The sequence below is a fragment of the Chaetodon trifascialis genome, chromosome 2 (assembly GCF_039877785.1).
Source record: "Chaetodon trifascialis isolate fChaTrf1 chromosome 2, fChaTrf1.hap1, whole genome shotgun sequence".
NCBI classification, from domain to species: Eukaryota; Metazoa; Chordata; class Actinopteri; order Chaetodontiformes; family Chaetodontidae; genus Chaetodon; species Chaetodon trifascialis.
In genome coordinates this window covers 30,382,245-30,409,976 of record NC_092057.1, presented here as the reverse complement: position 1 = coordinate 30,409,976, position 27,732 = coordinate 30,382,245, and the positions used below count along the sequence as shown (strand labels likewise).

Here is a 27,732-nt window from a genome sequence, read left to right as displayed (position 1 = left end):
TAACATCCAGGTCCCCCATATCCAGTATATCTGCATGACTTTTGTCAGACTCTGCTTGAACTGCTCCAACACAATCAACTCATGCAGCATCTTAAAATCATGCACCTCAGTCCAAATAATTTTGTCCTTATGCTCTGCAGTGGTGGAACTAGACTTTCATACAAGGGGTGGCCAGAGGGTGGGCAAGCCTGTATCAGGGGATCCATCTACTATAGGCCTAAAAAAGGAAAATTCAGTGATATTATGACCTATTACCTAAATAAAATGCCTACTTGATAACTTTCATGATGCAAGCCTTAAAATTATTTTTGTCTGGCATAACTCTGCCTTTTTGTCCCTGACTTACGGGTTGCAGCTTTCTTTAAGACCAATTTATTTTCCATATTCTTCAAACAGCTATTAAGCTATTATTAAATAATTAGCCTACAATGTATTAATTATATTTGAGAAAGTAGGCCTAGCCTATTATGAATATATTGCCTACATACAACTATCTTCACAGCCTCTCAAGTCAAACGCATTGAGCATGAAAGACACACAATTGACAGATCCAACCTGCTCACACCCACATGCATTTCATGGAAATGGAACTGCTGTCTGTATGCCTCTGGAACTATACTGTCTTCTTGTCAGACCACATCATAGTAATCAATCTGACTCAAGTCTTACAACATAAGCTTCCTGAGCCTTCCCTACAACCTCTCGACCTGAGTGAGAAACCTACACTTGAAAATGCTTTACCATTTACAGAAGACCCACAGGAATAAGGGATAAACCTTTGGATGTTTGTTTAGCTTCTCAGAGAGATAAGCTACTTGTCTGAATAGAGCTGCTCCTTTGGTCCAGTCAGCCAGCCCCTTCTTCAATATGGATGTTTGGTTTGAAATGTGTGTGTATACAGTTCCTGGTGGTGTGTGGAACACACTTATTTTCTCACTGTCTTTTTGCCTGAAAAATATCTTGCCTTCAGCGTCTCTCCTGCAGGTGAAACTCTTGGGGGCTAAATGAGTCAGATCCACCACTGTTAGTATGACAGTGGGATAATTTGGGTTATTTTATGAAGGTGGCTGAAGACAGTTCATGTTGTGAATTTGATGTGTGGCTCAAATGTAAGACTGAAAACTATTCCCAAATTCTTAACTGAATTGTTCCAAGAAATTATGCAGCCATTAAGGTTAATGGAGAATCTATGGAGAGTAATGTGACTCTAGCTGGTTCAACATGTTAGGATCTGGCAGTGTGTCTCTCCCTTGTGTCTCCCTTTCCCTTTTCCCCAGTGTGTTTTTGTCTGTCTGTTTATCCCCTGCCTGTGCAGCTGGGTGTGTCCTGCACCTGGCCAGCTCCGCCTACCTGGCACACCGGTTGCTCATCAGGCTCTCAGGCACAGTACTTAAGGAGAGAGCTCTCTCCTAGCTGTTGCTGGATTGTTCCAGTCTCCTTTCTCCCGAGATCCTTCCAGGCCTGTTTGTGATCCTTTATCGTGTGTTGTGTTTGTTCTCCACCATTAATGGTGTTTTTCTTTCGTTCCAGTTGCCTGTCTGCCACTTCCACATGTGCCTTGCCTCAGACCTGTCATACGGAGCTCCCTTAGTTATTTCCACTCTGTTAGAGTGTGCTTTTCGTACATTGTTTGTTCCACTCCTTTTGAGTGCGCTTTTTGTTGTTAATAAATTTGTGTTATTTTTACCTGCCTTCTTTCTGGTCTGCATCTTTGGGTCCTGTTCTGAAACCTTGGTGAAAACCGTAACAGAACAATCCGGCCAGTATGCCCAGCAGATCCAGTTCAGAAAGCCGTTTCGTTTCAGGGCGCGTTGCTCGGCCAGCACGAACTACTTTCCAGACGCTGTATGATTCTAACCAGCACGTGGCGTCTCAGGTGGTGGAGCTTTCACGCCACATGTCTCAGCTCACCAGTCTGATTGTGCCGCAGCTAGCCAAGCAAGCCGTCGCGTCCGAGCCACCCGACGCTGAACCCTTCGACAGAACACACAGTAAGTTTCTGGGCTTTTTTTACAGTGTAGCATAGTGTTTCGCCAACGTCCACGGTCGTTTAGCTCCGATCAGGCTAAGTTTTATTCACTTTCGGCTTACTCTGGGGCAAGGCACTCACGTGGGCAGAGGCTCTGAACGCTAGCACTAGCATTAGCACCCTCTCGTACGCTGAGTTTGAAAGGAAGATAAAGCTCGTCTTTGATCACCCTGATCACGCCGGCACTGCTGCTAACCGTCTCCTCAGCCTCAAACAAGGCCATCAGTTGGCTGCAGATTTTGCCATTGACCTCCTTACCGTTGCTGCGGACTCAGGGTGGAATGACGTTGCTCTGCAAGGGGTGTTTGTGCATGGGTTAAATGAACATTTGCAGGATGAGATCGCTGCCAAAGATGCACCGACGGATCTGCACCCTCTGGTGGATTTAGCTGTCCAGCTCGACAACCGGCTGAGGGAGCGACGCCAGAGACGGACCGTCACTGCCGCCGCCAGATCTCCTCCACCCTTCCGACGTCCTTCGCCAACGAGACCCGGAGTTCCAGCCATGCAACCACCATCTCCCTCAGCCTGCAGAGGAGGAGCCCATGCAATTGGGCAGGACTCGCCTTACACCAGCGGAATGCCGCCACAGGATTCAGGGGGGTGAGTGCATGTACTGTGGGAAACCGGGTCACGATTTGGCTGCCTGCCCCATTCAGCCAAAAGGGGTGGCTCGTCAATAAACCTGGGGGTATTGACGAGCCCTGTCTCCCCGGATCCTAAAACCCCAGCCAAACGAAAATTTCAAGTCTCTGCTTCAGTTTTTGTGAAGGGGGAGGCTCACCGTGTCCTGGCTCTGGTCGTAAGAGGACAACTTACTGGACTGGAACTTCGCCCTCAAGGCTGGCTGCTATGTGGAGAAGTTCGAGAAGCTGGTCCGGGCCTATGCCCTCAACGGGAAAATCATGATGGAGGTAACCTACCACACCACCCTGGTAACACATTATTATTTCTGGCAACCATCATGAGGAGATTTCTTTTCTCCTTATTCAGTCGCCACATGCCACCCTAGTCTTAGGACACCCCTGGTTACAGCTCCACAACCCCCTTATTGACTGGTCTCAGGGGAAGATATTAGGGTGGGGCACCCATTGTCACTCACTTTGTCTTCGCTCAGCCCTTCCTTTGGCAGGTGGAGATCTCCGGGGCGCAGCCTCACCTCCCGATCCTCCAGATCTCTCCTCTGTTGTGGCCGGATATCACGACCTCCAGGAGGTGTTCAGTAAGGAGCGTACGCTTTCCCTTCCTCCTCATCACCCCTACGACTGTGCCATCGACCTCCTCCCTGGCGCACCACTGCCTACCAGCCGGTTGTACAGCCTGTCACGCCCGGAGTGGGAGGCAATGGAGACTTACATCAAGGATTCTCTGGCTGTGGGTATCATTCACCCATCTTCGTCGCCTCTGGGGGCGGGTTTTTTTCTTTGTGGAAAAAAAAGACAAGACTCTAAGGCCATGCATTGACTTTAGAGGACTCAACCAAATCACCATCAAAAATAAATAACCGCTTCCACTCATTAACTCTGCGTTTGACTCTCTGCAGGAAGCCAAGGTCTTCTCCAAACTCAACCTGTGAAACGCATACCATCTAGTCCATATCAGAGAGGGGGATGAGTGGAAGACGGCCTTTAACACCCCGCTTGGCCACTTCGAATATTTGGTGATGCCTTTTGGCTCACCAATGCCCCTGCAGTGTTCCAAGCGCTAATTAATGATGTCCTGAGGGACTTCATAAATCGCTTCGTCTTTGTATATCTTGGTGATATACTGATTTTCTCCCAGTCCCTAGATGAACACCGCTCCCATGTTCACCAGGTGCTTTCTTGCCTGCTAGAAAATCGGTTGTTTGTCAAGGCTGAGAAGTGTGAGTTTCACTCTAACACAATCTCTTTTCTTGGATTTGTTATTCAGGAGGGCAGTCTGAAAGCAGATCCCGATAAGATCAGAGCAGTGGAGGAGTGGCCCGTTCTGGAGAACCATAAGGAGCTTCAGTGTTTCCTTGGTTTCACTAACTTCTACCGCAGGTTTGTCCGGGACTACTGTAAAATAGCAGTTCCACTGACAAAGCTCCCTTCTTCCAAAGTGAAGTTTAGCTGGTCTGCGGAGGCTGACAGGGCATTCAAAAAACTCAAAGGGCTGTTCACCTCTGCCCCCATTCTGGTGCAACCCGACCCCACTAAACCTTTTATAGTGGAGGTGGATGCGCCCAACACTGGGGTTGGGGCGGTTCTCTCCCAGTACTCTGATCTGGATAACCATTTGCACCCTTGTGCTTTCTTTTCTTGTCGCCTTTCCCCAGCGGAGCAAAACTATGATGTTGGCAACTGTGAATTGCTGGTGGTGAAACTCGCCCTGGAGGAATGGAGGGATCGTAACAGTCATTTGTGGTATGGACTGATCACAAGAACTTATCTTACATTACAACTGCTAAAAGACTTAACTCACGCCAAGCTAGGTGGGCTCTGTTCTTCAGCCACTTCAACTTCTCCATTACTTATAAACCAGGGTCTAAAAATACCAAACCTGACGCCCTGTCTCGCCAGTTCTTTCCCCCCTGATTCCCAGACCGAACCTGAGCCCATCATTCAGGAAGATCGGGTCATTGCTGCATTCTCCTGGGATATTGAGGAGGTTATCCGGAAGGCCCTACAGCAGCATCCTGATCCTGGTGACGGCCCCAAGGACAGACTGTTCCTCACACTGTGCATGCCCAGGTGCTGGAATGGGCTCACACCAACCGCCTCGCCTGCTACCCGGGGACCAACCGTACCATCTCGCTGCTGAGGAGACATTTCTGGAGGCCTTCTCTGGAGAAGGATGTTGCAGCCTGTTCCACCTGCGCTCGCAGCAAGGCCTCTCATAAGGCTCTGGCTGGTCTGCTCCTTCCCCTACCCATTCCTGGGAGACCCTGGTCTCACATTTCCATAGACTTTGTGACTGGACTACCCCCATCCAGAGGTAAAACCAGCATTCTTACCATCGTCAATTGCTTTTCCAAAGCTGCTCATTTTGTTCCCCTCGAGAAACTTCCCTCTGCCATGGAGACAGCTGACCTCATCACTCTCCACGTGGTTCGCCTCCATGGCATACCCCTCGACATTGTCTCGGACAGAGGTCCCCAGTTCATCTCCTGGGTCTGGAAGGCTTTCACCAAGGCTTTGGGATCCACAGCCAGTCTCTCCTCCGGTTTCCACCCCCAATCTAATAGTCAGACAGAAAGGGTCAACCAAGACCTGGAGGCGACTCTGCGATGCCTGTGCTCAGACAACCCTGTTGAGTGGAGCACTCCTCCCGTGGGTTGAATATTCCTACAGCTCGTGCCAGTGGTCTCTCCCCCTTTGAAGTGTCTTTAGGGTATCAGCCGCCGATGTTTCCCTCTCAGGAGGCTGAAATCGCTGTTCCTTCAGTGGGGGAACACATCAAGAGGATTAAGAACATCTGGATGACGGCCTCCAGGGCTCTTGAACGCTCCCAGGAGGTGAAACAGCGCTCTGCTGACCGCCACAGGATACCAACCCCCCGTCTACCAACCAGGTCAGTCTGTCTGGCTTTCCACCAAGAATATTCTACTTCGCACTAAGTCATGCAAACTGTCACCCAGATTCATCGGTCCATTTCCCATTCTGAAAGTTATCAACCCCTGAGCAGTGACACTCAAACTACTGGACACTATGAAGATCCACCCCACGTTTCATGTCTCCCCCCCCCCCCCCCCCCCCGGACATTGATGACGGTCCTGCCTTCTCAGTCCACCGCATAGTGGATGTCAGGAGATGAGGCAGGGGACTCCAGTACCTAGTGGACTGGGAGGGCTATGGTCTGGCGGAGCGCTCCTGGGTGCCTTGTTCCTTCAAAAGTTGTCTCAGGACACTTTCCATATAGAGCTGGTAAAGGCCAAGCTCTTTTATCTACAGAGACCCAACTGTTCCCTCATGAGCAAGCACTTGCGAGGATAACTACGTTTTAACAGCCAAAAACCACAAGCAGAACCCGGCTCTGGGTGGGCGGCGACTGGTTGGGTTAGAGAGGGAGAACAAGAGAGAGAGAGTGAGACAGACAGAGAGAGACAGACAGAAATGCAGTAAGAGAGACAGACAGACAGTCAATGTAACAGTGACAGTTGTGACGGATTCTAAAACAGGACTCAGATGCAGAGCGGCAGAATCACAGTTTATTTCTTAAAGTACAACAAAAGAAGAAAAACAACTGAGGGCGCCGATATACGGGAACGGAGATGACAGTGTCTGCTGGAGGACACTCGACAGCTTCTAATAAAAAACACAAAACTCCGTTAAGAAATGCACACGGGCAAACAGTCCAAAAACAACGCTGGAGGGAAAACTCAACAGCCACCGCAAAGAACTCAAAATCACCACTTGGGGAAAAAACTCACTGGTCAGAAGAAACTCAGGTGCTGGAGAAAACTCGACAGCCTCAGGTAAGAACTCAGGGAGGACGGCAAAAACTCCGCTGGGGAAAAAAGCACACAGTACACAAAAGAAAACACAAGCACTGGAGAACAACTCGACAGACACTGAAACAGAAATCTCCGCAAAGGGAAAGCACTCAGGCAGGAACAGAAATTCACAAAAATCACGCAGTGTGCACAAATGCGACAAGGCTGGATAACACGAGGCAGAGGTCAGGCGATTGGCACTGAGACATGGACACGAGCATAAGCACGGGTATCATCTGGCACCAGAGTGTGGGAGCAGCATGCTTAAGAAGGGGAGTCCTGATTAACGACAATTAGTGACAGGTGTGTCAGGTAGACGCTCAAACCCCAGCACGATCAGCCCCGCCTCTGCCTTGCTCCAACCCTGAAAAAATACACAGAGCAGTCAGAGCAGATCACTAAACCACGGCCACAACAACAGTGGATATAATAACCATAGTAGCAGTTGCAGTGGATGTCAGGCAGGGCCATGGCAGGAGACGTAGCTGTAATCCACAATCCAGATTCAGCCACTGTCCATGGGAACCTGCGAGACAACAAAGCACAGAGACTCCGGGGAAGGAGCTAAGTTAGTAACGCCCTGTGGTAGGACATGAAAGGGTGCAGATGGAGAGGGAGAGAAGGACAGAGGAGCTTGGTGCATTTTTGGAGGTCCCATGACAGTCTAATCCTATAGCTGCATAACTAGGGGCTGGTCCAGGACAAGCCTGAGCCAGCCCTAACTATAAGCTTTATCAAAAAGGAAAGTTTTAAGCCTACTCTTAAATGTAGAGACAGTGTCTACCTACTGGACAAAGACTGGAAGATGGTTCCAGAGGAGAGGAGCTTGATAGCTAAATGCTCTGGCTCCTGTTCTGCTTTTGGAGACTTTAGGAACCATAAGTAGACCTGCATTCTGGGAACGCAGTGTTTGAATGGGGTAATAAGGTACTATGATCTTCTATGATAAGAAGGTGCCTGGCTTGTAATTAAGGAGGAGAATTTTAAATTCTATTCTAAATTTTACAGGGAGCCAGTGCAGAGTGGCTAATATTGGAGAAATATGATCTCTCTTCCTCATTTTTGTAAGAACACATGCTGCAGCGTTCTGGAGCAACTGGAGAATATTCAGCAACGAATTTGGGCAGTCTGATAGTAAGGAATTGCAATAATCCAGCCTGGAAGTTACGAATGCATGGACTAGTTTTTCTGCATCATTTTGAGACAAAATATGCCTGATTTTTGCGATATTACGTAGGTGAAAAAAGGCAGTCCTTGAAATTTGTTTTACATGGGAGTGAAAGGACATGTCTTGGTCAAAGATGACTCCCAGATTCTTTACAGTGGTGCTGGAGGCCAGCGCAATGCCACCCATAACTGCTGTGTCATCAGAAAGTGACTTTCTAAGATGTTTAGGGTCTACTACTGTAACTTCAGTTTTGTCCGAGTTTAACATCAGAAAATTGCAGGTCATCCAGGTCTTTATGTCCTGAAGACATGCTCGCAGTTTAGTTAACTGACTCGCTTCTTCTGGCTTCATTGATAAATATAGCTGGGTATCATCTGCATAGCAGTGAAAATGTATTGAGTTCTTCCTGATAATCTTACCTAAAGGAAGCATGTATAAGGTGAATAGAACTGGTCCAAGCACAGAACCCTGCGGAACTCCATAGCTGACTTTAGCGAGCACAGAGGAGTCGTCATTAACATGTACAAACTGAGAGCGATCTGACAAGTAGGATTTAAACCATCTTAGCACAGTTCCCTTAATGCCAATGAAGTGTTCCAGTCTCTGCTATAGGATACCATGGTCAATGGTGTCAAATGTAGCACAAAGAATCAATGAGACTAGTACAGAGACAAATCCTTTATCAGATGCAATTACAAGGTCATTTGTAACTTTAACCAGTGCTGTCTCTGTGCTATGATGCACTCTAAATCCTGACTGGAAATCCTCAAATAAACTATTTTTGTGTAGAAAGTCGCACAGCTGATTAGCAACTGCTTTCTCAAGAGTTTTTGAGAGAAAGGGAAGGTTGGATATTGGTCTATAGTTGGCTTAAACCCCTGGATCAAGAGTAGGCTTTTTAAGTAGAGGTTTTATCACAGCTACTTTAAAGGACTGTGGTACGTAGCCTGTTGATAAAGACAGATTGATCATGTCCAATACTGAAGAGTCAATTAAAGGTAATACTTCTTTATACAGCGTAGTTGAGATGAGGTCTAAAATACAGGTTGATGATTTTGATGATGAAATTATTGAAATTAGTTGGTGAAGGTCGATGGGTGTACACAGGTCTAAAACTGTGACAGGCTGAGTAACAGTTTCTATGGTTTCTGTGTTTGAAGACAAAACAGTACCTGTTGACGGCAGGAGCCGATGAATTCTGTCTCTAATAGTTAGAATTTTATCATTAAAGAAGCTCATGAAGTCATTACTGTTCAGAGCTAAAGGAATACATGGTTCAACAGAATTATGGCTCTCTGTCAGCCTGGCTACAGTGCTGAAGAGAAACCTGGGATTTTTCTTATTTTCCTCTATTAGTGCAGAGTAATAGGCTGCCCTGGCACTGCGTAGGGCTTTCCTGTGTATTTTAAGACGGGCGAACCGAAATTCTTCCAAATTGGTAGAACGCCAGTTCCTTTCTATTTTCTTCCTTTCTATTTTTTTTTAAGTTTGCTTTAATTTGCGGGTTTCAGGGGTATACCATGGAGCTAACCTCCTCTGTTTAATATCTTCTTTTTTAGGGGAGCAACAGACTCAAGGGTCATACGTAATGAACCTGTAGCACTATCAACCAGGTAGTCAATTTGGGAGGGACTAAGGTTAGCATAGGAATCCTCTGTTGTATTTAGACATGGCATTGAATTAAATGCTGATGGGATCATGTCCTTAAATTTAGCTACAGCACTATCAGATAGGAGTCTAATATAAGAATTTTTGCCTACTGGCTGGTAGTCTGGTAATATGAATTCAAAAGTTATTAAATGATGGTCCGATAAAAGAGGATTCCGTGAGGAGACTATTAAGTCTTCAATTTCAATGCCATATGTCAGAACAAGGTCGAGGGTGTGGTTAAAACGTCAACATGTACATTAAAGTCACCCACAATAATTACTTTATCTGCTTTAAGGACTAAACCTGATAGAAACTCTGAGAACTCAGCTAGAAATTCGGAGTAAGGACCAGGAGAGCGGTATACTATAAAACTGGCTACACTGTTTTCCATTTTTCATGAGAAAAAGTGAGAACAAAGCTTTCAAATGAGTTATAGTCGAGTTTAGGTTTAGGGTTGATTAATAGGCTTGAGTCAAAAATGGCTCCACCTCCTCTGCCGCTGCCTCGAAGAATGTGAGTATTAATATGGCTCGGAGGAGTAGCTTCATTTAGGCTCACATACTCTTCAGGACACAGCCAGGTTTCAGTCAGACAAAATAAATCAATATTATGGTCTGATATTAACTCATTTACTAAAACAGCTTTAGAGGACAGAGATCTGATGTTAAGGAGTCCACATTTAATTCTCCTATCTTGTTGTACTATTGCAATGGTTGGTTTAATTTTAATTAGATTTTTATGTTTAACTCCTCTTCTCCGTACGTTTGGTTTACTTAGTTTATGTGGTCAGGGGGTAGACACAGTCTCTATGGAGCGTTGGGTGGGTAACTGCCAGTGGCGGCTGGTGAAAAAAATTCTTGGTGGGGCTGGTGTGCCAACAGATTTCCCTGACTAATCTAGCATAAGCATTCAAATGAACAGTCAGAAAATGACTACAGTTCCACAATAATAATTTAATTTCACAGTTTACAGTTTCACAGAAAAAGTAACAATTTACAGCTATAATAGACTTTGTGCTATCAAATAGATAAAATATTACGGTTTTTATCTACCTCTTCATTGTGCCTTCTTACAGCAATGCGGTGCCCATCATCTAGCTGTGTTGCTATGCTAATCTTTCCGAACACAGCTAGCTTTACGCAGTTTTCCATGTGATCTCTCATGCTTCTTGATCCGTTCGGGGAGGTGTTTTAAGTCAGTTAGTCCAGTCTTTGTCCAAGTTGAATCACATTTGTCACCTCTGAAGAGGATACAGGGAAACAGAAAAGTGCATAGGCTGCACCACAATCTGCCTCTGCCGTCTTACAGTTGAACCGACTCCGACAAAAACTCAGTTTGTACAGTTTATCTTTCTCCTTGGTTTGCTGGGAAATGTCAATTTCAGGCTTGTCCCAGCACCTTAACAAGAAGTTTTTCCTCTGTCGTCCGTCTCGCAAAAGGGTCCATTAATAATGATTTCACCGAATTTGGTGGAAGCTGCTCTTGAACTCCAGTTGTTACTGCCATCGCCATCATCTCTCTTCCTTGTCGCCGTATTTTTTTCCCCCGTAGGACAGAGTCTGGGAGTCGCACAACGAAAAAAACTTATCGCTGGCTCCTCACGTAGCTCTAGCAATCGTAAACCTTCACGCATTTTACGTAGCAGTTGGGGCTACATTTCCAGTGCCCCACGGACGTTAAATTTGGCAACGTTGATAGGCCAATTAGGCTATTTAGCTGCAAGTCAGGGGTGCTTTGCTGAGCGCCCCGTGAGAGAATGATACATTGTCAGTGGAAATTCACTGTTTAAGGAGTGTCAGTTGGTGGAAATGTTGTTTAAGTTATTTAAATTGCATGTAGGCACACACACACAGACACTACTAAGTAAAACTGACAATGACCCCCCCCCCCCCCCAGCACCCCCTATGGGCCAGCCGCTGCTGGTAACTGCTCTAATGGAAGCGCAGAGAAGCGTGTAGGACTGCAGCTCTGCCTCCTGGTCTCAACTCTGAGTTGTCAGTGGTTAGGTTCATAAATAAAATTCAAATCCAAAGTGGGATGGATGCTGTCTCTCCTAATCAGACCAGGTCTTCCCCAGAAAGTCTGCCAATTATCAGTGAAGCCCACACTATTTGCACACCACCTTGACAGCCAGCGATTGAATGATGACATGTGGCTAAACATATCATCACTGGTCAGATTTGGCAGGGGTCCAGAGAAAACTATGGAGTCCAACATCGTTTTTGCATATGTACACACCGATTCCACATCTATTTTAGTGACTTCCAATTGGTGTAACCGGGTGTCATTACTGCCGACGTGAATAACAATCTTACTGTATTTACGCTTATCTTTAGCCAGCAGTTTCAAATTTAATTCGACGTCGCCCGCTCTGGCCCCCGGTAAGCATTTGACTGTGCTCTCTGGTGTCGCTAACTTCATGTTTCTCAAAATAGAGCTGCCAATAATCAGAGTTGGTTTCTAAGCGGGTGTGTTGCTGAGTGGGGAGAACCTGTTAGAAACCTGAAGTGGTTGGTGGTGACCCGTGGACTTCAGCTTGGGACTATGCTTCCCTTGAACAGTCACCCAGCCTCCCTGGTTTCCCGGCTGCTCGGGAGCTGTCGAGGGATGGCTAGCCGGAGCTGCACTTGGTCGGTCCACACCGGCTACGGGGGCCTGACTACAGCTAATGGTTTAGTTTCCATGGTGCGGAGCCGAGCTTCCAATTCACTAAGCCTTGCCTCCAAGTCACCAAATAAACTACATTTATTACATGTACCAGTATTACTAAAGGAGGCAGAGGAGTAGCTAAACATGTGCCACACCAAGCAGGAGAGAGCTGGAGAGGGACAGAGAGAAGCCAGTGCTAGCTGCTAGGCTATGCTGGTGTAGCTAGCAGAGCAGACAAGCACGTAGACAAATACAATTAACGGTCACTAAAACAGACTTATGGGTTCTTGAGCAGAACTAATGTTACTTTAGAGAGCGGATAATAGGCCGCTGTAACAAAACACAGAGCAAATTACACTCAGAGGAGCAAGAGTGACAAACACACGCTGCTACTAACGCAGCAACCGGGAACGGGAATTGAGACGATACGCTTAGCTCAGCACGTCAGCCTTCATAACAAACTGGATGAAGGACTAGACTGGTTTTGTATGCGTTCAAATACAGGAAAATTTGAATTCTGACAAGCACATTTCAAATTTTACCAGATGTGAGGAATCACTGACTGCTACAGGAAATATATTTCTGTGGTTTTTGAAAATGTGGTCCAAGGGCAGCAAGTAAACACAAAATAAGTTATACTAAATTTCACCAGCTGATGACAGGTGTCAGGCTTAGTAGGATGTAAAGCTGAGTATCATGTGCAAGGAAATGGGGACCAATTTGTAACTATTGATAATATGCCAAGGGTCAACAGCACAGGTTACAGTATCAGTGAGACCAATATAACTTTCTAGGTGATGTAATATTAATTATTGATCAAATCAGGGTCTTTAATACTGGTCTGATAAGTACTGTTTTAAAAGATAAAGGTAAAATACCTCTCCTAATACAGTTGTTTATTATTTGAGGCAATAGTGGGCTGAGAATCTCAGAAAGGTCCATAATAAACTTAGAAGACATAGGATTGAGTAAACAAGTAGTAGGTTTGGAGGAAAGTAGGAGAGGAGATTATCCAAAAGTGGATGAGTTTGCAAGACAAAAGCTGTTCAGATGTAGTCGCCCTGCCCTGGGTGGGCATTGAGAGAGTGGAGGAACAATTTCTTGTCTGGATTCTACCAAGGGAATGGCCAACGCATTATTCTGTCCTTGCTAACTACCCCATGGTGAAACATCTGACTCCTTATTAAAAATGATGGATGGTATAAACACATCTGCTGCCTGTATTGACACCTCTCTGTCTTCCTCCAGCATGGCAAGAATGGTATATTCTGTATATCATGGAGCCATAAGGATTCCAAGAGGATTGCTACCTGTAGTGGAGATGGATTCTGGTAAGTCCTCATCTTCCCTGGTAGACCTCTATTCTACAAAGAGTTTATTCTATAATGAAGATAATGAAGCATGATGTGTCCTTCAGAGAGAGTCTTGCATGTTTTATATTGTTTGGACAACAGTATCATCCGGACCATCGATGGCAAAATCCTCCATAAGTATAAACATCCTGCTGCTGTATTTGGATGTGACTGGAGCCAGAACAACAAGTAAGACCTCTATTCATCAGGCATCTTTCCCAGTGAGGTAATCAGTATGCATTAGACAGTTGCCTCATGCTGAAACTGGCTACATATTACTGTTGTGAAAAAGCAAAATTCTTTTAAAAAGACAACACATTAAAATACATTCACAAGATATTACTACATAAACAAAGCAGGATCCTATAGAAGAAGAGGAAGAAGAGGCCTAATTGAAGTGAAGGGAAAAAAACCTGGTAAAATAGGTATGCATATGTTCAGCACCTTTTTTTTAATACAATAAATGTGTCTTTGTGAGAAAAAATGGACTTAAGTGTAGATGGGCTGAGATAGATAACCTACAACAGAGCAAGACCAGTATCCAAATATAAAGTCAGACAGACAAAATTACTGTCAGTGCAAAATCAGACCAGTTCCAAGCCTGTCTATAGTGATGTTCAAGACTGTTAATGCTGTCAGCAGTACAGGTGCTCTATCATCTATTTGTGGCCACAATTTTATACATATCATCCTGCCTCTTTCTCTCACTTTGTAGGGATATGATAGCCACAGGCTGTGAGGATAAAAATGTCCGAGTGTACTACCTGGCTACCAGCTCTGATCAACCTCTGAAGGTCTTCACTGGGCACTTAGCTAAAGTATTCCATGTTCGCTGGTCTCCACTCAGAGAGGGGATACTGTGTTCTGGATCAGATGATGGGTGAGTGCAGACTCAGACAGCTCAGGGTAATACAGACTAATACAGACAAAATGTTTTTCATGGATGAGATGGCCATTTACTGGAGAATTTGTTTCACTGCAGCAGCGGATGATAAGGTACAAAAGCAATAACAAGGAATCAAATAAGAATATTGAGCATAAAGAATGAAGAGTAAATGTGTGAATTACAAAATGTGGACATTGTGTTTTAATACCTCATTGGTATTGATTGGTAAATATAAACCATATGTAATTAATGTGTTTTCTTAAAACATTGACTGGAATGTAAACCATAAGTTCCAGGATGTCCAAGATACAACAAATAAAGGCACGATTTTTGTAGAGAGGTTTTGTGAAGTTGACATCGGAACATTTTTACCAGTTCAAAACATTTGCCTGACAATTATTTGTCCTTTTTTGATATTGTTATAAATCAATATTTTATCTGTCCATAGATCTTTGATATGATGTGTTGTGAATAATTGAATTACCAATCCTTGATCAAAAATTCAAATCACCCAATTAGAACCTGCTGTCACTCAAATTTATTGACAGGTCTTTTACAGTGACGAACTTGATGTTAAAGGTTTTTTTAACAACAGTAATGTTTTGCAGGCCTGTATTTGTTTCAGTATGATCTGTTGATCAACACACAAAAGCATGATTTATCATCTATACCTCTGCAGTCACATACTGAATGTTAATATATGAGCCTTTTATATAGTGAAGAAAACAAGCATAAGGCCATTAAATGATAATTTAAAATTAATTCAAAAAGAAATCCTGTGTATCTGTCTTTGTAGTACTGTTCGTATATGGGACTACACACAGGATGTGTGTATTAATGTGCTGAGTGGTCATAAAGCTCCAGTCAGAGGCTTGCTGTGGAACACAGAGATTCCTTACCTACTCATTTCAGGTAAAGTCACTAAAAGTATTGTTTGATTTTCTATTCATCTTTTTTTTATACCAACTGTTTTGTGATCAATATGTTATCATAGTCTGCTACTTACTTAAGACATGAAAAGAGTTTCATTTATGTGTTTACCTTCCGGCGGCACAGTGCACGAAAATACCAAAGTCTGTGCCGCCACGCCCCATCGGCAAAGTGGACCTGACTTTGCCCCACGCCTACGCTGCCGGCGTGGCATCTCCTCCCCCTTCTCATCTCAGTCCCACCCAGCGGCGCAACTCGGAAAGAGGGAGGGGAGAAGGCGTGGAGTGGGTTTGACACAGCCGAGTCAAATCTTCACCAATCGCACCAGCTCCTCGCCTCACCTTTAAAAACGCCGCTGGCGAGGCGCATGGCAAGTTTCAAGGATGACTGAGCCCGCGCAGGAAAGTGTCCGACGCCCAAACTTCTCCCAGGAGGAGACTGCGTCACTCATGTCTAAATTCAATTCAATTCAATATTCCTTTATTAGTCCCACGAGGGGAAATTCCAATATACAGCAGCATCAATAAAGTGTATAAAGTATTAGAACAAGTGCAATGCAAATTCAAAAGTATATATACAAGAGTGGGATAAAAGAATAACGCCATCCTAAGAAATTGTAAATAGAATTTACAGATTGTTATGCACTGATTATTGCACATTATTGCATTATTGCACAGGTTATTGCACAGATTGTAAACATATTATTGTACTGATTACTTGGAGCAGTTTCTGTTGTACAGTCTGACGGCTGCATGAAGGAATGACCTGCGATACCGCTCCTTCACACACTTTGGATGTAGCATCCTGTCACTGATGGAGCTCTTCAGTGCAGTGAGTGTGTGTTGGAGGGGGTGGGAGTCATTGTCTGTCATGGAGGACAGCTTGGCTGTCATCCTCCTCTCCCCCACCTCCTCCACCTGTTGCAGAGGGCATCCCAGGACAGAGCTGGCCTTTCTGATGAGTTTGTCCAGCCTCTTCCTGTCAGCTGCTGTGATACTGCTCCCCCAGCAGACTACACCATAGAACAAGGCAGAGGCCACAACAGAGTCATAGAAGGTCTTCAGGAGTGCCCCCCGCACCCCAAAAGACCTCAGCCTCCTGAGCAGATAGAGTCTGCTCTGTCCTTTTTTGTAAAGTGCAGTGGTGTTATGAGTCCAGTCTAGTTTGTTGTTCAGATGAACACCCAGGTACTTATAAGATGTCACCATCTCAATGTCCCTTCCCTGGATGTTCACTGGTGATGAGGGAGAGTCCGGGCGGCGGCGGCGGAAGTCCACAAACAAAAAATATGATATATGATATACATTTAGGTCTGACTGTATGTGCTGACTCAGATAGTTGCATTGTATCGTGGCTGTTGCTAATTATTGATCGCAGTGTGCGTTTGACTGACCAAGCACTGCTGAAAACACCGTTAAAACCACGCTGCCGTCTTGTTGAAGGTGTGATATATGGCGTCATCAATCACATTTTCAGCGGATAGCCGTTGTCACCTAGCAGCCACCCATCCAGAGGGGTGTCCCCCTGAAAGACTGTAAGGATGCTAGAATTCGCCAGGATGAACGAGTCATGGGCAGACCTGGGGAAAGTGGCATACACGTTTGTCACCAGGCAATTTGAGTCACAGATCACCAGAAATCCCTGTTTCACCTGTGTACATTCAGTCAGGGTGAGTGACCATTACGCATGCCGAACGTGCTTTCGATGTGGTCAGATGAGATACTGATCAAAATATATAAATTTAGGTCTGACTGTATGTGCTGACTCAGATAGTTGCATTGAATCGTGGCTGTTGCTAATAATTGATCGCAGTGAAATGCCAGACACTGTGGAAACCTGCCTGTGAGGTATTGGTGACGTGAGAGCACGATTCCGGCGGTTTATGAAAATCCACTTGCCCGGAGGTGAGCTGCTGGCTCACAGAGTTGACCTGGTGTGGGGTGGCAGACTTTCAGCGCACTTTTGCACCACCGGCGCAGACCGAAATGTACCGAAAATCCAAATCCGTCGGCTGATTATGCCGACACCTCCCCCTATTGCGCTGCAACGCAGATCCTGGCGCACCTCTGTATGCCTCGGCTTACCAAAATACCAAGTGCGCCGTGCGCCTGCCTGCGCCGATGTGCACGAAAATACTACTGTGCGGGGTGCGCAGCCTGCGCCGCACTGGCAGTGGAGTCGAAAATAGAGCCCATCAAGTTTGCAAAATGCTGGTACATGTGATAGTATAGCCAGCTGGCACTTCCTTGTCACATCAATAATAACAATAATTAGCTTAGATGGCTAATGTTAGCTATTGTAGAGGTAATTTACCAATACAATACAATCTCTGCACGTAGTCTTGAAGCATTTCAGAGAGTGAAGCTCCTTCCATGATTTTAAAGTTGGTCTGTTTAAAAACTCTTGAAATCTCTAAACTCATTGAACTGATAGATGTGACAGCTGGCATAAAACTGTTGCAACCTACACACATATATTGTGATATACTTTGAGAGACAGTGATATATTACAGATTGCGTCGTCAACATAAGATATAAATTGGCTTTTAGGGAAGATACAGGACATTTTTTTCATTTTTGATGCACACACACAGTTCTGTATGACAGGAAAAGTATTTTGACAGTAATTAGAGTAATTTTAAAGTGTTATATTATGTTGTGAATAATAGTGGTGTTATATTTTCAGGTGTATGATGTACAGTGTCTTTTAAAGTGATGGGACTATATTTTTGTAGGTTCTTGGGATTATACAATCAGAGTGTGGGACACAAGAGATGGCACATGTCTAGATACAGTCTATGACCATGGAGCCGATGTCTATGGTAAGACAGAACCATACCCTACTACACTATTAACACTGCAGATACATGATAGGTGTCTGTACAGTATGAGGTGTATGATGATGAATTAGGTCCTTCATTGAAAAGGCAATAAAAACTGTTGGTTACATTAAAATGAAATAATTTAAATTAAATAATTATGAAGCACAGACTCAAACAACATGTAACAAGTAAAGATACGTTTTTATTGGTTTAGAAATGGTATATTCAAGTCAGTTATTTTGCTGAATTTTGTTATTTCATGCTTGCTGCCATAGAGGTTTGTACCTGAGCCTTCAGTCACTGCTGTACTACGCCCTTATTTCTGTTTTCAGAAGTATTTACCAAACTGTGCATGTGTCTGTAGGCTTAACATGTCATCAGAGTCGTCCCTTTACCATGGCCAGCTGTAGCAGAGACAGCACAGTGAGACTGTGGTCCCTCACACCCCTCATCTCTCCACTGCTGCTCAACATCTTCACTGACCAGCCTTGGGAAAAGATCATAGGAAACACAGGTGAGAACAGAGTCCAGGTGGGTGTGCTACAAAGCGAGATTAATGGGTTAATAAAGTATGTTTAGCCAGAGTTTCAGTGTTACACAGGTCGCTGTCTTTTAACCTAGGCTGCATACCTAAGGAGGGTATGTTCAGCTTTTCATATTTAAATTGGCTTTAAGAAGTGCCACTCAGTGAGCAATATAAATTCTCAGATGACAGAATATATTGAACTTGCAGAGCCATATGTTAATAATGCCACCAAATGAAGTCATGTAATTACAGCACTCTGCACTCAGGGGAACCTACATTTGGTGATGCAGAATTTTTTTTCCAGTTCCCATCATTGCTCTCTTTCATTATTTGTACAAATAGTGTATTGTAGTTGCATTATAATGACTTGTTCCTTTTGACTGATGTAAGTGGCCCATGATCTGAATATTTTATGCAGAGGTTGACTCAGATGATGAACAAAATGTCCCCATTATGGGAATGCGTACAGAGCCTGATGAAGAAAACCTGGGTTAACAAAGAAAGTTCATCACCACTTTTGTGACACCCACTATCTCTGACTGGGGTTCAGGTTTTGTCAGACCAGTTAATGCAAAGTATGCCTTGCTATGAACTTGCTTCGTAGTACAACCCCCTGAGCAGTTTTATTTTATGGTGTTCTGTTATGAGACCGCATTTAAGCATACTGGTTGTTTGTTCCTGTAGACACTGCTATGGTTCCCGGCTCACCACCACTGCTCTGTGGTAAAGTGTCTCGAGACATCAAGCAGGAGTTGGATAAACTGACCTTAGACATCAGGGCCAAGAAGCTACGCTGGTTTTCTGAATGCTTTTCGGTAACTACAGGAATGCTCATTTTTCATTGGTGATGTTAAGTGATGATAATAGTGAATCGCTGTGACACCTTCACTCATTTGACAGTTTCACCCATGTTTGCATTTTTAGCAGTTCATCTCACAGTATGCAGCACACAGCTCGGAAATGTTTTTGCCTCAGACTAGGTGTGCACATATGCGGCGTTTATCTGCTACTAAATGTGTGTACAGTAGTGCTGTCATTCAATTAAAATATTTAATCGCGATTAGTCTCATGAATGTCATAGTTAACTTGCGATTAATCGCAAATTAATCATACATTTTCATCTATTCTAAATGTCCCTCGAATTATCATTTTAATACTGTTATCAACATGGAAAAATGGATAGGCTTGCTTTGTGCAAATGTTTTTTAATTGAAAACAACAATGTGTAGTGTTATATTTCACACTAACATTCTCACATTTGAATGAATCAAATCTCACACAATTTAACACTGTCAATAAACAGATGACAAAAAAAATACTTGGTTACAAAAAAAAGCTTCAACAACCCTTTCTAAGGGATCAAAACAAGGTGATACAAGATAAAGTTGCAAAGTGCACATCATTGTAAACTAGGACTCAGCCTATAGTGCAGTTAAACCATGGCTTAAACTTTCCTTTCTTAAGTTTCCTTTGAATATAATAGCATCCATATGCCTCTGTTGAAAGCCATTCATTGTCGCCTGGTTTTGACAAGAAGACAGCAGAGAATTCACATTCGCCGTGTGTTTGGCCATCAAGTGGTATTTCAGACTGGATATGCTACGGTGATAATCCCGTTCACGCCGACAATACACACAGATAACTTTGGTTTTGTCAGTCGACCCATCTGTCAACTTTTTGAAAATAAACTTTCCATTCAGAATCTTGTTCGCATCCAATTCGACACCCACACAAATCGGTAGCCACTCTATTACAGCCAGCGAGCAGGCGAGACCAAACACGTGCGTGGGGCGTGCTTATTGTTTTATTGGTTTACAATCGGATCCTGTAGTTTTTGTAACGTTACTACATTACTGGCCACAGCTTATAAAAAACTCCAAGTGCACTAGGTCACAAAGAGCGTTAATCTCGCGATAAAAACAATGATGGCGTTAAAATTGATTTGCGTTAACGCGTTAATAAGGCGATATTTTTGACAGCACTAGTGTACAGTTCACTCAGAAGTTCACCACAAAAGATACCATATTCTGTTCCCAGCTGATGTTTCCTAATGCATAGTACATTATTTACAACTGCAGTTCAGTATACAAATCCAGGTGTAAAACTAAAATATTTCTCAATGTCTTGTTTGTGGACATTTCCTCAAGGTTCTCACTGTTGCTGGCTCACGATACATTTTATGCCAATTGGTTGATTAATGGATCAGAGGCAGCAGGACAGTGAGGAAATAAGGGAGCAGAATAAGCACCCAAAGTCTATTCTATTCTATTTACAAAAGGCTGTAAACGCTTACATGTTTTTGATTTATTAGTGATGAGCAACTTTCTTAATGTTCACAAGCAAAGAGCTTCCACATTTAAGAATAAACTATCGTTATGTACTTGAATTCCGAGAAGTTAACTGACATTATTCCAGAGCCTAAGGTTTAACCATGAATGCAGCATTGTTGATTCTACATGAGGCTCATTTTAACTGTTTGACTTAAGAATATAATTGGAAGGTGAATCAACAACACACCATTTATGTAAAGTTTGCAATTCAAACATAGAAATTAGAAGAGAAAATGCCTCAATACAGCTTCTCATTTACTAAATGAACAAGAGACAGAATTAATATTTTTCACTTTTAATATGAACACTAGCAGAAACTGTACAAGTGTATTTCCAACCACCTTTCCCAATTTATTTAGTGTCATTAATCAAAAATAATCAGTCTTCTAGCTCCAGATCTTGTAAAAACACTCAACAGCAGGCATATAATTTGGTACATACAAATTTAAAACACTATAAATAAATAGCTGAAATGATGGGAGACATGGCAACATATAAACAACTGCATTGAACATAGTTTTATATCAATTAATTAGTATTTTGTATTTGTTTTCTTTTCGTTGTGTGAGTGTGCATCCTGCATGTCGTGTGTTTCTGAATACTTTGTGTGTATCCTGTGCAAGCCTCCAGGTGGCAGCAGTAACCTGTGGGACTTGGTGTCGGTCATCAATGGCCAGGATGACTCACTGCTGCCAGCTAGCTACAGCAAAGGAGTGATGCACATGAAACACCTGCTCAAGTTTAAAACGGTACTGAGCTCTGGTTTCTGGTAAAAAAGAAAGGTTCCCATGTGTGCAGAAACCCAGAGAGACCACACTGTGAAGGAGCAGTTTGTTATAAACCCTGCCCCAAATGAGCTAAGGTTTGTAAAAAAACAACCAATCAAATAACTGAATGGATGGACCCAGAGTAGTGTGCTTCAAATAAATAAATATAGTGATTTCCCTAAATAGGGAGATAAGCACTAGTAAATAATGTTATTGGCCTGCTTGTACAAACAGCTGCTGCAACACACATAAATGAGAACTACCATGACACTACAAGAAAAAGGCACACGCAGCAACGCTCTTGAAGAGTGATCTGGACAGGAATAAGGAAAAGCAGAGTAAATACAGAAATAGCATGAAGGTTTATGATAATAAACACATTTAGTTCACACTGTTTCGAACAAAGATGATTTAAATGGAAATCCACTGATTCTATTTATGTCTACCTCTGTTTATCTTTATTAATAAATTATTCTTATTAAACCTACTTGTTTTTTGTACTACCATCCCAGCAACTGCAGATGGAATTCCTAGCTAACCCAGATACAAACAATTATCCATTTTATTTACAGACTGCATGAGTACTAATTCCTGTCCTAATATTTTCATTTTCCTCGGTTCTATTAAACTGAAGTTCATTTAAAATGTTTCATGTTCATTTGGGTCTCCAAAGTGTCCTTTATTTCACTTGACTTTTGTTTCTTTCTTTTGTTCTATTTTCTGTCAGTCTGAAGCCCAGGAGCTCACTATCGTCAAGATGTCTAAATTTGGAGGAGGTATTGGAGCTCCAAGTAAAGAGGAGAGGCTGAAAGAAGCAGCAGACATCCATCTGAGACTGGGACAGATTCAACGATACTGTGAATTAATGGTGGAGCTGGGGCAGGTATGAAGTGTGTGTGCATATGTGAGTGTGCATGCATGCATGGCAGGTGTAAGTATTTGTGCAGTCATTTTCCTCTCAAGAAAGCACAGGACTCAGACACTGGTTCCACCTTAGTGCCTTTGGTACCATTTTATACTGTGTGAAATGCAAATAGAAGTTTATTATGCTGAAAACGAAAGCTCTAGACCAGGAACAGTTCCCCAGCAATCATCAAAACACTGATGTCACTGATTACTGAGGCTCCATTTTTGCCTTTGCCATCACAGAGCCAATGAACCCTGCAAAATCCTTTGCCTGTCATAGTGGAAACCCAGGAACATGCAAGTGAAAACTGGAGGTGAAAGTTGAAAGAGAAAGTTGATAAGAGATTTTAGGAATTCTTACATAATGCGGGATTACAGCAGTGGCCAAAAAGTCTGATATCTGGGTGTCAACGAATGGGTTCCAACAAAACAGTCTATTTTCATCTTGAAGTATAGTTGGTCATAGCCACTGCAAATCTATTTCTATTATTAGAAAAAGACAGAAATAAAAAGAGAGAAAAGTAGAGACAATCTTGTGATAGGATCACATCAGCAGCGAAAACTGTCAACTTATTGCTATTCTGACCCAGGAGTACTCAGTAGCCATTGCTACAGTGTTCAGTACTTAAGGGTTGGACCACAACCATTCATTCTGATCCTAACTGCACACCTGTAAAGTTTTGTGACTGCATCTTCCATGGTTGGGACACCATTGCATTGACAAAATCTGACATAAACTAGCACAGTACTCAAAATCACTTCTGTGGTAGTTCCCATTGTCTCCAGGACCACGTTTTGCCACAGTGACACACATACACACACACAGTCACAAGGTGTAATACCAGCCATGTTGTTGTGGCTTGTAATGTTCACAATGGTTATTATATCGACAATCTAATTTAATCTAATGGAGAATGAGTATTGTTATGTCTGTATTTCAGTGGGATAAAGCATTATCTGTGGCACCAGGAGTCTCCATGAAGTACTGGAAGAAACTCATGCAGAGGTAAGCCATGTGTAAGAGTTGAATCAACCCTCCCTGACACAGTATCAACAAAACATATGTACAACTCTTCAGAAAGGGTAATATTTATTCCATAGTGGTTGTTCTGAACTGCGTTATGATGCGTACTTGTTGCTTTTATAGATCTTTTGATTTGTCATAGCAGGAAAAACACAGGTGTTATTAATAACATCAATGATGGCTCCAGTTAGCAGAACCAGTAAAATTGGCACACCTGATTTTGTGCTCGTGGACCCAAAATGCTACAGCTCAGACAGAGGAGGCTGAAGAGGACTAAAAAAGTCAATGGTTTAATAAATGTTTCAGGGAATGTGCAACAGGCAGATTCAGAAGACACTGGAGATATGACTGAGGGAGGAACAGATCAGAAAAGTGTCCAAATCCAGTATTTCACAAGGCGCAGGCATGGACTGAAACAGGTCATGGTAAAAACAGAGATCAAAAACACTCAGGAAACTCCTCAGAGGCCTTGCTCATTACCACGTGGATAAACTGATGATTGACAAATAGTGGGTGGAAACATCAATCTTATATAGTGTGGCAGCAGGTGAGTCTTGATTGTCTGATTGAGAGCAGTTGTGCTCAGGAGAGGGGAGGCCGGACCAAACCTGTCAGCCATGACCTGCAGTGAAACACACACATACATGACAGACAGGGGAGAGACAGACAGGAGACAGAGAGAAAAGGAAACACAAAGACAAAATAGGAAAAGATACCCACAAAATCAAATAATTAATTCATCAATTAATTTTATTACCTGTACTTTTCCTGCAATGACATGTCAAAATGTCTGCCATAAAAAGTTCTACTATGTCCAGCCAATGCATGCTACATGTGGATGTAAGTATAGCTCTTGTTTGTGTGTTAAACTAATGTAAGGCTCCTCATTTTGGGGTTTTCACAGATTTTTTCAAAGGTTGAATTCTGTTATATCCAAATCTCACTTAAATTTGTTTTTTTATGTACATCAGAATGCTCCCCTAGAACACTGCTTATTCTAAAGCTCTTTGACAGTAGCAGAGATCTACGTGGCTATGTAAGGGAAGCTCAAAAAAAGCTTTACAGTAGAGTAAAAAGGGAAAGAGCATAAAAAAATAGTTGCTGATAATTCAGCAGAAAAGGAGGAATTATTTATTTAGGAATCTAAATAATTTTAGATTACAAATAATCTTACAAATACAATATTTAAGACAAATAATCTTAAATATTTTTTTGTCATAAAATATGAAAAAGGAACACAACATGCGTGTGCTCTAAGTGGTGTACTGCAGAGTCATATACCAGCAGTCCACATGAATAGCTCTTTGTTTCAGGAGTGTTTGTTAACACACAAAGCTCCTTCAGTGTTGGTATTATTACAGTCTCACTGTCTGATTATTCATTTTGTCGTCTTAATTTCACTCATTCTGATATATTTGTGTGTTGCACTATGTTTATGTGCTAGTATAAAAGTATAATAATTATAGAATTAGAATGCAATAATAATATAATTATTATTATTTGTACGTGTAATTTAAATATACTCATGTCACAGGAGAGCTGACCAACTGATGGCTGAGGATAATGATGACGCTATCCCATACTGCATCGCCACAGGAGAAATAAAAAAACTTGTAACTTTCTTCACTGGCAGAGGACAGCTACTAGAAGCCTTAATAATAGCACAGGTAAGGAGAGAGAGGGTTAAAGACACCAATAGAGTAATGAGACGGCAGGTAACAGAAGTTTTCTTTATGCATAGACGAATAGTAGACCTTGAATAAATAGTTACAGATGGGTGCATGAGGAGTGGATGAATAAGTCATAGGAGATAAAGACAGAGGGCTCTATTTTCGTCCCCGCTGCTGGCGGGGCGCAGGGTGGACACCCTGCGCAGTGGTATTTTCGTGCAGTGCAGGCAGGTGCGTAGCGCACTTGGTATTTTGCTAAACTGAGGTGCACAGAGGTGCGCCAGGATGGGCGTTGCGGCGCAGTAGGGGGAGGTGTTGGCATGATCAGCCAGCGGATTTGGATTTTCGGTACATTTTGGTCCACGCTGGCGGCATAAAAGTGCGCTGAAAGCTCGCCACCCAGACCTGCTCAACTCTGTGCACCAGCTGCCCTCGTTGGGCGAGTGGATTTTTGTAAACCGGCAGAGTCATGCGCACACGTCACAGTGTCTGGCATTTCACTGCGATCAATAATTAGCAACAGCCACAATTCAATGCAACTATCTGAGTCAGCACATACAGTCAGACCTAAATTTATATATTTTGATCAGTAACTCATCTGACCACATTGAAAGTGTGTTCAGCACGCGTAATGGTCACTCAACCTGACTGAATGTACACAGGTGAAACAGGGATGTCTGGTGAGCTGTGACTCAAATTGCCTGGTGACAAACGTGTATGCCACTTTCCCCGGGTCGGCACATGACTCGTTCATCCTGGAGAATTCTAGCATCCCTACAGTCTTTCAGGGGGACACCCCTCTGGATGGGTGGCGGCTAGGTGATAATGGCTATCCGCTCATCCGTCATATATCACACCTTCAACAAGGCGGCAGCGTGGATTTAACAGTGTTTTCAGCAGTGCTCGGTCAGTCATCGAACGCTCATTTGGGGTTCTCAAAATGCGTTTTAGATGTCTGGACCGGACAGGTGGTTCATTAACATACAGCCCTCAGAGTGTCGGTGCATTCTTTGTGGCATGTTGCGTTTTACACAACATGGCTGTACGACGTCGATGTCACTATGAACTCACAGAGGACATATTAAGGGACTTAAGACGGAGAGAGGAGGAGGGGACGGGAGAGGAGGGAGCGCCTTGCCGCCCAGCTTTGTCATTAAGTGAGTATTTGCGGTTACATCAGTTCAAAAAACATCTGACAATCAGTAACTTTCCACACTAAACAGATAGACAGCATTGAAATAAATTTCGCGAGGCCATAGATACGACCACTGCGAACCTGGACCTCCCAGACCAGAACGTCAGTCTCCTCCTGGGAGAAGTTTGAGCGTCAGACTATGGAATCAGATTTGTGTCACAATAATCAAACAAAACTTCTTCAGTATGAAACAAAAATAAAAATTTGAGAGAGAATAAAACTCACTGAAGCAAAAAAAATGTCATCTCAAAAGTAAAACTTGCAACTTGCAAACAAATTATTTGTGCAATTGAGTAAACTATTGGTCTTTTACTTTTTTGTCATATCCTCTGTTTCTTTCTCTCTGCTCAGACTTTTGCTCTCACAGTCAGCTTTGCAGTCACGCTGCCAGCTCTCTCGTTTGCGCTCCCTGACTTTTTGTTTGGATTCTGATACAAACCTCTCACATGGACGGGCTTTTTCACGGGTGCGTTGCCATTGGCTAGTGAGTTTTTGAGTGACAGCTCAGTGCCCGGAAGTTGTCGCAGGAGAAAGTAATCAATCTGTGACTCCTTCGACTCTGCATGCTTAGGGCAACGCCACCAGCCCCGGAGAGACTTCACTGGCAAAGCTCTCAGGTCTCACCCATTGGGCGCGAGACACACACACTTCAACCCATTCACACACTCACACGCCATATCTTGCATTTCTCACACAGTGAAATTACCAGGATAACGCCCACCAAGTTGTGCCACTATTTTTTAAAACAGTGGAACAGGTAGAGGAAGTGGTGATGTGTCGGTTGCAACGAAACGGCTCATAGAGCCGCTCTCGGAAGTGAACGATCAGAGCAGTCTCCTGCCTGGGAGCCGGAGCCGCTTTGCTTTTTTTACGCACTGAGCAGGATGGGGAAGGGCGGGGGTTACAGACACAGTGTGCGCGCACACACACACACACACACACACACACACACACACACACACACACACACACACACACACACACACACACACACACACTTGCACTAAGAAATGCTGAATTGAATAAAATTTTTATTTGTACCAATTTATGTGTCATTTTTCAGGTCAGACCCCCGTCCCCAACCCACCCCTCACTGCCACCGCCAAATCTCACTCTGAACTCAGTTCAAAACTTGAGAGCCCTGCACAGGTAACATCAATTACCTTAGGAAAACATCATAATTAGGAAAACATCAATAATGGTGTCGCCTCACAGCTAGAAGGTCCCCGGTTTGAATCTCGCTGTGGGCGCTGGGCGTGTCCTCTACCATGCCTTTGGTGCCTGCTGCTTGAGGAAAAATAAGGGGAGAGTGTGGAGTTGTGCATGTTCTCCCCATGTTCACCTGGGGTATCCTCCATAAAAATACCCCCACT

At 43.5% G+C, this 27,732-nt stretch overlaps 1 protein-coding gene across 2 annotated transcripts in view; it reads left to right on the top strand.

The window, feature by feature from the left end:
* The window catches only part of wdr17 (WD repeat domain 17), a 54,173-nt gene that overhangs the window by 12,247 nt on the left and 14,194 nt on the right, over window positions 1–27,732 (top strand). For both annotated transcript variants that reach the window (XR_011603034.1, XM_070979165.1), the window contains exons 12-22: window positions 13,201–13,283; window positions 13,407–13,493; window positions 14,020–14,184; window positions 14,987–15,102; window positions 17,855–17,941; window positions 18,306–18,455; window positions 19,152–19,282; window positions 21,421–21,546; window positions 22,292–22,447; window positions 23,412–23,476; window positions 25,029–25,161. Coding sequence is in view for 1 of the 2 variants with exons in the window: in XM_070979165.1 (XP_070835266.1) it covers window positions 13,201–13,283; window positions 13,407–13,493; window positions 14,020–14,184; window positions 14,987–15,102; window positions 17,855–17,941; window positions 18,306–18,455; window positions 19,152–19,282; window positions 21,421–21,546; window positions 22,292–22,447; window positions 23,412–23,476; window positions 25,029–25,161 (1,299 nt within the window). In the remaining variant the exon portion in view is untranslated. The remainder of the gene's footprint in view (window positions 1–13,200; window positions 13,284–13,406; window positions 13,494–14,019; window positions 14,185–14,986; window positions 15,103–17,854; window positions 17,942–18,305; window positions 18,456–19,151; window positions 19,283–21,420; window positions 21,547–22,291; window positions 22,448–23,411; window positions 23,477–25,028; window positions 25,162–27,732) is intronic.